The sequence below is a fragment of the Crassostrea angulata genome, chromosome 7 (genome assembly GCF_025612915.1).
Source record: "Crassostrea angulata isolate pt1a10 chromosome 7, ASM2561291v2, whole genome shotgun sequence".
Taxonomy (NCBI): domain Eukaryota; kingdom Metazoa; phylum Mollusca; class Bivalvia; order Ostreida; family Ostreidae; genus Magallana; species Magallana angulata.
In genome coordinates, this window is record NC_069117.1 from 53,273,937 (window position 1) to 53,284,822 (window position 10,886).

Consider the following 10,886-nt stretch of genomic DNA (forward strand, 5'->3'; position numbering starts at 1 on the left):
ATATATATATATATATAATTGTGTTCATAACGAAAACTGTAGTGAGAGATATCTTTCTAAAAGAGGTAAGCAGTATCACTGGTACAGGACTGTTGTGAATTCTATACATAATCGATAGTTTAGATTTTCAAGTATTTTAAAATGTTCATTCCGTTTCAAAATTCATCGATTCTTTGAAGGCCAAAATTGGAAGTTTCTTGACAATTCTTGCGGCGGCTGTACTTTTTCTTACTTCAATGTCTGCAGAATAACGACCATCCCTTATAATATATGTTTTGACGTTGAAAATACGTGCACTAATTAGTCCTGGTGTTGGTTACCTCTGATTTAATGCTCCTCCTGCAGATAACGCTATCATAAATGTTATTGAGGACATTGTCGTAACGATCCCCATGACAACAAGAAAAAAGTGGTCCATGACCGTGGCCACGTGTGTCCATTTCAATTTGTCTGATGGTTCCGGTTCAGGGCTCGATTCGTTTTTCTCGCCATCGTACTCCATGACCACAGTCTCATCCTTAAGGTCCACGGAGCTCACGGATTCCCTTCTCCTTGCGGATTTATAAAAACGCTTATTCCAGCAGGAACATGGCAATAGTATTTTGTCATAGATAAGCCTCCATCCGTCTGAAATTGGTGTATCTTGTTCCTTAAAGTTTATCTTGATGACGAGAACAGTAAGGAAACAACAGACAACTCCAAGGCACAACGTCACAGCTAGATACACAGCTGAAAAGTTAAAACGTCAATATGAAGACATTTTTCTTTATATCTGATCACATAATATGATACAGACATTGCATTGTAATGTCACATTACATTTGAAGATGGAATATCATTATAGAATGTGCAACATGGATACCTTTAACATATGTAATAGTCTGGTAATAATAAGAAAATGTTGTCCTTCTACATTTATTTAACCTCTAAAAGAAACTACAATTAGCACAATAAAATTATTTCAAAATAAAAGTATATCAACCGCTTTACTTTTTAAACAACAGTCGAAAATTACACTATAAAGTAACATATGGTAAGTAAATGTACTTTATTCAATACTTCCATTGACAAATTAAGAATTGCTTACAGAGGACACTGGTGTTGATGGATGTTGAGGGTATGCTATCGCTCACTAAAGTCAGTAACACTGCCAAGGCCAAAAGCACGGTTAAAATAAATCCCACCTGAAACATCAAACGTTTGGAAAACCTGGAACGCCCGTCATTACGTCGTTTTATGAATCGTGGAAAGCAATTAAATATGGTCAACGGAAAGACAAAATAACATTTTACTTTTAGAGGACACAATACAAAGGTGTATTGTTGGTTAATTAACAAATTAATCGTTAGATCTACCTTAAAATTTTAGATATGACGTTTTGAGATATAAACTCAATTTGTATTATGTAGCAAAGAAAACTTCCATAGATTTAACATTTAAATTTGAGTATTATTCTCAATCTTTTAACTGAGCTCTCCTTTAAAAGGAGATCAATACACTCTAAAATTGACCCCGACCATACTGCCCTCCTTAAAAAATGAAAGCTTTCTTATTCACTTTGAAAGTTCAATATTTTTAATCACCTTTATTTACAAAGAAACATACCTTCTCTCCAGAGTCAGTCGGAAGTAAAAAGACGAAGATATTTAGATAGGATGTTAGAATAACGGGAAGTAAAACACTGGTTATGTAGTAATTTGACTTCCGTTGCATTTTGATGAAAAAGTCTAGTTGCGAAAATATTTCCGTGTATCCGTTTACTTTTGTCTCGTGTAGTTCTCTTAATTCGGTAGAGGATGACAAGACTGTCCATTCCCCATGCGGTCTGTAAACATTATCGATTTTTACAATTTCATTTTAGTCTGACTTTACTTAATATGGTAAAATAACTGTATGAAATATTATGTTGAATTATTTTCTCTTTACTTTAAGTCCTCTTTGTGAACAGAATCTCTGGTGGCCCGCAACGAGATTTCATCAATGGTGTATGCCCAGCTTGTAATCTCTATGACGCAGTTCTGTGTGTCAAAGGGGTAATACGTCACATCAACGTCACAGAAAGTGGTGAAGATTCGCGGCAACTTCCACTCTACCACCCCGTCACGTTGAACCTTGAACATGACGTTTGAGTCTTGCAGTATTGACACATCTGCCACACTAAAAAGAAAAAAAAAAAGAAAATGAGCTCTTAAAGTCGAAAAAGTTTTATTCTTTACAAAAAGATATATTTCCACATTTTTTGCACCCGTCTTTCTTAACTATTCAGAAAACGGTAATAATACCAGCCATGCTCTTAAAATGTAACCAGTTATTTTCCTAAAAGTTGTTCAAAGATCGTCGGGCGATGAGTAAAGGACTTTATTACCCATGGATATCCGATGATTGTCAAACTGTTCAATCCCCTCTACCACTAGGGCCCATTTAGAAATAGGCATAATAAGGGGGGGGGTCTTTAGAACTTCCTAGTATAGTGATTTACCTAAACATGTATTCTGGTGTCCTAGAACTTGATTGCACATTTGTATCTAACGTAAATTAATTTACGTTAGATACAAATGTGCAATCAAGTTTGATAATGTGCACCCAGAAAGGGTTCATAGTTCAAAATAAGAGTACAAACAGAAGTAAAGGACATTACAATGCAAACATCCTCATATTACGGAGATTCACGTTTATCTAAATCGTGACCTCTTGTCCTATGACTGGCGTAAACAATAATAAGTGATAATATCAATATAGAGGGGGTTTGCGATATTTAGAAAATTAAAGTATAATAATAAAGTGTTCTTATATTTTGTAGATGCATTGGATTCAGATTACTATATAATTATATATATATTATACATTATGTTGTTTCTTGTAAAGCAACATGTTCCTCAGGTATATTTCAAAATTTTTATTGAAGAACATATATAAAGTGACACAAAACCCAGCTATCTAACTTTCTCTGGATGTATGACGTGACGTTACAGGATCTTTAGATAACTCACGAATTGTCGATGAACAACTCTGGTTTCCAGACTTCTGAATCCAGCGTGTACACGTGATCTACATCCGGGTATGTAGCAGCGTTCCAACTTAACCGATCATCTTGCCATTCCTTATAAAAATAACATATATTGCAATATCAGTTTGTTCAAAAATTCTATGAGGAAGGAATTTCGATTCTTATATCTGTAATTGCATTACATGTACGTGAATGTAGCACTGTAATTCAATTTTAGGCAAAATACTTACGAATATAAAACCGCCTTTATTGGACTACTTGCCTGTTTTTAACTGCAGTCGATTATTCATGAAAGCAGTTATCAAACTCTTTGTATTCGTTATCTCACTGTTATTATATTTTTAATTATTTACACTCTAATGAAACTATTGTTGTCTATTTTTCACCGGTATTCTTTCTATGGTTTATTCATTAAAGTTTTTAACCAACCCATGATGGGACTAGTTACATGTATCACCCACCTCAACGAGTGGTTGACTTCAAATAATTGTGTTCTAACTTGTAATTACATTTGGATTTATAACCACTGCTAGCAAACCCATGGTGGAACACTCACCAGTGCGTATAACCAATGCTAGATAAAAGACTACTTACCACGGTTAACCAACCCGTTGTGGACAGGGTCTGAGTCCTAACGTCCTGGAAAGATGAACAAGTTCAAGTTTTTTTTATTGCTGATCATGATAAAAATGCAAAAACGTTCGTATAATCGCCATATTTTATTTTTACTTTACAACAATATTTCAAATAGAGTAAAAACTTTAGGTGGTCACGTGCTACATTTTCACAGTTAACATAATTATAAATGATGAAGGAACGTATTCATACTAAAAATTCGATTAAACATCCCATTATCAATGAAATCATTAATCTGATTTGAATTCTACATGTCTGGTTCAAAGATATAGCACATTTTTACATGGTTTGAAAATTTCAACCAGCTATATGCATTTTATACTCTAAAAATGGGTTCAGTTTCATTTGATGTCGTTTTATCAAATATTTAAGATGTGGTCAAGTTAGTTTTTTGTGGTAATGTGCTGCAAACTTTGCTGAACCATAAAATGACGGAAATGGGAGTTCAAAATTCAAAGAATAAAATCGGTTCAAATTTCCTAATCATCAAACACTTAACTCGTGCTATACCAATATCCTTGAGTTAGGTATATTTGAATTTCATTAAAAAAATAAATGATAGGATAAATAAATGAATGATAAATCGTATCATGTGACGACATCTTTACAAACACTACTCACCAAGAAGTTGACCGTCAGGAGACTTAGCGAGACGTTGACGGTCATAGTTTCAGCGGGACGGGTCAGTCTGTGATACGTTGTGTTTGATAGGATGGATTTACGTATTGCATGGACGTCAGCATCGCTCCAAGCTCCCCAGGTTGGTTGTAGCATGCTGTCTATTGTATAAACACGAAGAAGTATTACTAGGAAATATCAAAAGATGTCGTTACATGTTATTGTATATTGGTATATTTTAGTGATGCTGGTATTTTAAAACCTAATGCAATTGAATCCAATATTCTTCAAAACTCGATATGGTATTTCAAAAATTCAGGAAAATAAGACGTATTTATAAGAACTATATTTTTATTTGTATTTTGTTAAAAAATTATGATGATAATATTCATTAATCTAATACAATAACTTAAAGTGCATCATATTTAATTATTACATCACTCTGAATATGCATCTGTGTTATGAAAGAAATTCATCTTCGCCACAAATTTTTTCTAGAATTGGGCTCACATTAGTAATAATAATAATAATCGTAAAAATATCACGATGATAATCATCATTATAAGAAAATCAAATACTCCATGTACATTGCATGAAAATAAAAATTAAAAAAACCAACCAATTTCCCAAAATTAGAGTCTAAATTTGAATTGTATATAATTCTATAAATATTACAAAACAATATTTTAAAACATATTTGCAATTTTGGCAATTCTGACAAAACATTTCCTTAAAATTTCAGTCCAGGTTTTTCACCACATACATAAACCAATTGTAAAAGCAGTGGTACTATTGATTAAAATACTTACCAAAAGAATAAAGAAACAGCAAACACAATGCTAACGTCATTTTGCAAGTTCTTCAAACATTTGATCCTTTTGCAAGTTGACTACTCGTGTTCAAAGTGTAATGAAATAAGATCTTGTTTTGATGACCTGTCTATCTTCATCACAATACTATGTCATCCGGAATCGGCACAATTCGAATAACGCTATTCAAATTCAAACTAAAATTAACCAGTTTCTTTGTTATTACTTACCATTGTTTCTTCTATACAAACAGTTCGATTGCAATCGCGAAGACACTATCACTTTACTTAATTAAAAGACTTACTGAAAGTCACAATGCACATTTCACGCATAGGTAGTTAATTAAATACAAAAAAAATGTTGTCAAAAAGAAAATACTGCACATTTTGAAGACGATAAACATTACCAGAAAGTTACAAGCACCACACGATAATTTACTGTTATAAATAAAGACCTCATATGGAGGTTTTCCATGCAGTTCACTAGGTAAAACCTTCTAAAGATATAAAGAAAATCTCAACAGCATGGATAATATTAAGATGGACACCGACCGGTAAAAGAAAGAGAGATAAGCCTACAGGAGATCAGTAGATAAAGAAATAAAGGAAAACAAATGGACATGGCGACAGTTTCAGCATTGGACACAAGACAGAAGAGCATAGAAGTATGTGGTTACAGACTTAAGTTTTGACCTACATTATATTAAAAAAAAAACCCAAAACATAAAAAATTGTAATTTAACTCTCCCCACTTCAACTTTCATTATTGAACATATACTGGTATAATTAACATTAAAGTTGCAATTTTGTGTTTAAAATCATGAAAAAATGTATAAGATTTTGAAACCGAACTAAAATGGTTTTAAGTCTAATAACTTTATTTATAATCAGGAAAAGTGCCGTGATAAGAAAAGACAACGAATAAAAATTACGGTTTGATAACAAATTATTTTCTTTATTAACAATTATATTAAATTCACCTACAAATAAGCCCACATTTTTGCAAAAAATTATAAATATAATCAATCAAAAATTAAGCTCATAATTCACTGGAAACTATTCACTGTGTTCTTATTAAGTGTTCCTATTATTGCACGGACTTCATCTCTTTATATAATTAGATTTGTTGTCCATAGGTTTGCCACTGTGCGGGTCTTTTCGGCGGTCTGATCATGCCTTGTGATTTGAATAATGTATTTTATAGTTTGTAGTTAAAATACAACATTAATGATGCACGTGCCCCTGAAAATCACTTGTTCCAGTTGTGAGAGCAATCAATGAACCAGTAGTGAAAACCGTGATCAGTGTTCCCATAGAAACTAAAAAAAAGTGATCCAACACAGCACCAATATCCCTCCAACTTATATCATTGGAGACGCCCTTGCCTTCTATACTGTCTGTGTCACCATCACTCAAAGTCCCAACATGTCTATTAGATTTGACATTGATCTTCCTTTTATTAGCCCGAGAAGAGCACAGGCTCCAACACGATGAAGGCACCAGGACCTTTCTGTACAGCCATTTCCATTGTGTAGAGATGGGTATTGCTGGGTCTCGTTCGTATATTATAAGTACCATCACTGTCAGCAAACAACATACTACTCCAAAACATATCATGAACGCCAGATGAACAGCTGAAAACACAGTGAATTTAATTAACAAATTACTGACCCATATGGATAAAAAAATTAATTTTGTGAAATACATTCTCCGGAATAGTTGTAATGCATTTTAATTATAGGTTCAAATGTAAACATTTGTTTATATAGGAGGACGTCTAAATCCAGAAAGTTCTAATGAATACATTATTCAACAATGATGTTACATGATCATTTTTTGCTTGTTTATTTTGGTCAGAACTTTAATTGCATGAAATTAATATGTATACTTTGACAAAGATAACTTTATGTCATATTCCGGTAACTTAGCTAAATATCGATATATTATAACAGGTGTGTTTGTGGAAGAATGTTCTCTTGTTCAATTGTGGTATTTTTTTTTAGAAAGTTTGACGAACGCCTAAATGATTCAGGATAAAATTGTGAATTAGACACCTACAGTGTACATCGTAGAGTAAAAGTGCATATAACGTGTAGGATTATCACGGATAAGTCTCGTGTAACTTACACAAAATGCTGGTATTGATGGAGGTTGAGGGCACCTGGTCGCTGACCAAGGTCAACAGTACTTCAAGAGCCAAAAGCACTGTGAGGATGAAACCAACCTAGAAAAAGGTCATGTTATTGCTCTATAGGTCGTTCATCTTATTTTAACAATATTTTCTTTGAACAAACAGCAGATTGAGGATTTTATAGTAACTAACCTGGAAAGAAATAGATAAATGGAGGTAGAAATTTAACAAAATCAGAAGCTTTTCTCCGGTTACCTATTCTTCAGTTTTTTGCCACAGGCACCTAGCTTTAGGTAGGGGTACTTTTTATCATGAGAAGAATATATATCGTCAGATGCCAGTAGTTTTTATATGTAAATGTATTTTCAGATTGTGCCTCATCGCAAGAATTGCACCGCCTTTACATTAACAATGGTAACAAAATGTATACCTTTTCCCCTGATTCAACTGGTAATAAAAAAACAAATAAGCTCAAGAAGGACGTCAGTACAATAGGAAGTAACACACTGGTCACATAGTAGGACGACTTCCGTTCCATTTCAACAAAAATATCTAGTTGTGAGTAAGTTTCAACAACGCCATCTTCTCTACTCTCATGCAATTCCTCTGTAAAAACAGAGGATGAAATCAGCGACCACTCTCCATGCGGTCTGTCAAATCAAAATGAAGTGACATAAGCTTCGTTGAAATTCACTCAGTGTACAAAATTGCAATCGACAAATCAATGCAGTAAAAAATTGTTCGCCAAAGATCTCAAAACTGACCGTATATCCTCGTAGTTGGCACTGCTCTTTGCAGGTAATAAGACTAGCTTTTGAATTGTGTATACCCAGCTAGAAACTTCTATGACACATTTCTGAGTATCAAACGGGTAGTATGTGACATCGACGACGCAAAACGTGCTGAATATACGCGGCAACTTCCACTCCACCAAACCGTCTCTACGTACGCTCAACAATACATGCTCATCTTCCAAAATAGATACCTCTTGTTGACTGATATTTCACGTCGCCCCCAAAGGATAAAAAAAATTATTGCTTTTTAAAATCTTGTATATTGGAATTTATATATTCATAAGGGCTAGATTGTCAGGGACATTTATATACATATGTATTTATGTATTTTATACCGTACACAGTTACGGTATAAAAGGTCTGTGTTCATATAGATGTTGGATATTATTTATTATATTAAGGTAGGAAATGTTGAATATTTGTTTACTGATAGTTTATGGCAAGAACAATGATCAACAATCATTTCTTTGAAAATTTCAAGTGGAACTGACAGGAAACCGTAATGTAATGACCACCAAAATGTCTCCTTAAAGACGTTTCAAAGGACTCACGAATTAACAATGAACAGTTGGGGAGTCCAAATCTCAGACGAAGGGCAATAGACGTGGGCCACATCCGGGTACTTGGCCTTTGACCATCTCAGCCTGTCATCCACCCATTTCTGAAGGAAATTATTTCTTGTTTTTAATTGTGTGTAATAAGAAGCAACCGAAGTAGTAATAACAGGATATTGAAATAGCAATAACACCTGTCACATGGTCAAAACAGTTCATTCTTATGTTCATACATTCAATACAAATAATCTTTTCCATAAAAAAGACCACATTTTGTAAATATAAGCAAAAAACCTTTAATGATAGTTTTCCTAATTATTCATTGCTTTAAAAGCTAAAATCTTCTCTATTTTTTGTTTTTAAAAATGTTTTCGGTGTTTTAAAATGCTTTCTATTCATAAAAATTACTCTCCATAAATCAAATCCACAAAGACCTTAATGCAGTCTCCTTAATCTCCTTAAGTATAGGATTATTGATCATTTTTTTGTTATCCCTTTTAAAATTGAATACTGATATACATGTACTTCCTAATACAATAGTATTTAATATATGATAAAGAATTGTTAAGTTATATTTTACGATTGTGAGCCAGCCAGTTGTTGAAAACCGTTGTGTCTTTACGTCCTGCAAAAAAAAACCCAGTTTCCATTTAGGTTCATTTTGTACAATTTCTTGATTGAAGGATAAAGCGTTGATGTTTTATAAGTAGTCCCCTGGCGTAATAATTCATTGTTAAATATGGTAATTAATATCAATCTCACTCCCTTACACAGAAATTAATGATCAGTTAAATAATTAACAGTTGCATTTTGTTTGACACAAGTGGCAATTACTAGCTTAAGATACCCAACTTTATCTTTTGTTTACTGGAAGAAGTATATAGAACCGTTTTAACAAGAGCTTGGAGTTTCGGTGGGATGTTTCTGTCTAGATTGCTCATCAACCATGCTGTCAAATATTGGCCTCCTTTCTTTTATTTCGTTAGATTAAGCTCATTAATATTCATAGACTGTCAAAACTTGAAAAGCTGTTTGCCAAGATCCTATTTGAACATATTTAAACAATAAAATGCTTTCTATTCGGGATATGAAGGTAGCGACATTGCATTGGTCCTGTCACTTTCTTTTCAGTTTCAGCCGCTGTAGATTTCGACCAATCAATAAACGGGGCGTGTAGATTTCAATCTGGCTGTTTCTATAGAGCTATGAATTAACTATGTTTCCGTAAGAAATAGAGGGAATAATACTTGGTCGATGTAAATATTTTATTATGCAAATATACATTTACATAAATGGATTAGGCAAAATGCAATGGCTATGTAAGCCTTCTCCATAGAGAGATCTCTGCTCTGCTGTGTGAGATCGACGCTGAAATATACATCCCTTGTGAAGACGGAGTGTGTCATTGCGTTCAATGTATTGAAATCTATTAGACAGTGACTAGAGGCTTAACCATGAATAGAGCCCCACCTTCATCAAATCGAAATTTGTCATGTGCTGTCCAAGCTCTTTTTTAAACGGTTCTTAAGGAGGCTGGGGGTCAAAATATAATATAATATAAAACCATCAGATTTATTTGAAAATTTTATATGCGATTTCTGAAGCTATCAACTACTTTTTGGTACAGAAAAATTTCATATATTTTCATATGAAATTTTATCATTTTCTATATTTTTTATATGGAGCTCTTCTTTTGAAGGAGATAAATATTGTCTAAAATGGCAGCCACCCCCCAGCTCCCTTAATTCAATTTATCAAGTCGCTGAAGAAGTGTATCGTATGAATAATAAATTTCGTCGTTGTCCTTGAATACTGTTGTGATTTTAACTACTTATATTGGTGAGATACATAAATTACATGTACTAACTTGTCGATTTAAACAAAGTAACAATTCAATTTGCCATAAACATTCTATTGTATAAATAATTGTTATTTCACATACAACACTGAAATGAATGTTGCCTAAAAGATGTCTCATAAAATGACACTTATTCAACTTCTTTCTTGTTGTTTGTTGAAGTTAATGTAATATTTATTAACTAGTTGACAGTAAGATTAAGTGAATCTGTAATAATAACTTGTTGACTAAAACAATAACATTTGTTTTACTTACTTTTTCGTTGACAGTAATCTAGTGTTATCTTACTTATTCGTTGGTCAATACAGTAATATCCATTCCATTAACCAAGTTCCACTAACTTGATGGCCATGTGTCATTAAATCATCATAATTTCCACTAACTAATTTGTTGCCCGTATTACGTGATATCAGTTTTTTTTATTAGCCCATGCAATCAATAATTTCAACTAACTAACCTGTACCCCGAATTACGTGATAT

The 10,886-nt window shown here is 33.2% G+C and overlaps 2 protein-coding genes across 3 annotated transcripts; both read right to left on the reverse strand.

The window, feature by feature from the left end:
• Positions 1–23: 23 nt before the first annotated feature.
• LOC128155745 (neuronal acetylcholine receptor subunit alpha-6-like) lies at positions 24–5,728 on the reverse strand. Its single transcript, XM_052817590.1, has 8 exons — positions 5,071–5,728; positions 4,265–4,422; positions 3,602–3,646; positions 2,991–3,100; positions 1,927–2,157; positions 1,606–1,825; positions 1,088–1,184; positions 24–729 (listed from the first exon to the last, which is right to left on the reverse strand). Exons 1-8 carry the CDS (start codon positions 5,108–5,110, stop codon positions 317–319), a joined length of 1,314 nt encoding a protein of 437 aa, XP_052673550.1. The 5' UTR covers positions 5,111–5,728; the 3' UTR covers positions 24–316.
• Positions 5,729–6,192: 464 nt separating this feature from the next.
• LOC128155748 (neuronal acetylcholine receptor subunit alpha-7-like) lies at positions 6,193–8,655 on the reverse strand. 2 transcript variants are annotated; one of them, XM_052817593.1, is made up of 4 exons: positions 8,546–8,655; positions 7,631–8,195; positions 7,197–7,293; positions 6,193–6,703 (listed from the first exon to the last, which is right to left on the reverse strand). In XM_052817593.1, the coding sequence occupies exons 2-4, from the start codon at positions 7,736–7,738 to the stop codon at positions 6,294–6,296; spliced, it is 615 nt and encodes a 204-aa protein (XP_052673553.1). In that variant the 5' UTR covers positions 7,739–8,195; positions 8,546–8,655; the 3' UTR covers positions 6,193–6,293. The 2 variants fall into 2 exon arrangements, with proteins under 2 accessions (XP_052673553.1, XP_052673552.1); XM_052817592.1 differs by lacking the exon at positions 8,546–8,655 and having other exon boundaries at positions 7,631–8,285.
• Positions 8,656–10,886: the final 2,231 nt, after the last annotated feature.

Bases quoted from the DNA above. Each gene is read 5' to 3' on its own strand.
- LOC128155745 (XM_052817590.1), bottom strand. From the start codon at position 5,110: ATGACGTTAGCATTGTGTTTGCTGTTTCTTTATTCTTTTG. The intron at 3,647-4,264 runs GTGAGTAGTGTT...TCATCTTTCCAG, and splicing joins TCCTGACGGTCAACTTCTTG to GACGTTAGGACTCAGACCCT. The intron at 1,185-1,605 runs GTATGTTTCTTT...TTGATGTTTCAG, and splicing joins CGACTGACTCTGGAGAGAAG to GTGGGATTTATTTTAACCGT.
- LOC128155748 (XM_052817593.1), bottom strand. From the start codon at position 7,738: ATGGAACGGAAGTCGTCCTACTATGTGACCAGTGTGTTACTTCCTATT. The intron at 7,294-7,630 runs GTATACATTTTG...ACCTTTTTCTAG, and splicing joins CAGTTGAATCAGGGGAAAAG to GTTGGTTTCATCCTCACAGT. The intron at 6,704-7,196 runs GTAAGTTACACG...CTGTGTTTTCAG, and splicing joins CATCAATACCAGCATTTTGT to CTGTTCATCTGGCGTTCATG.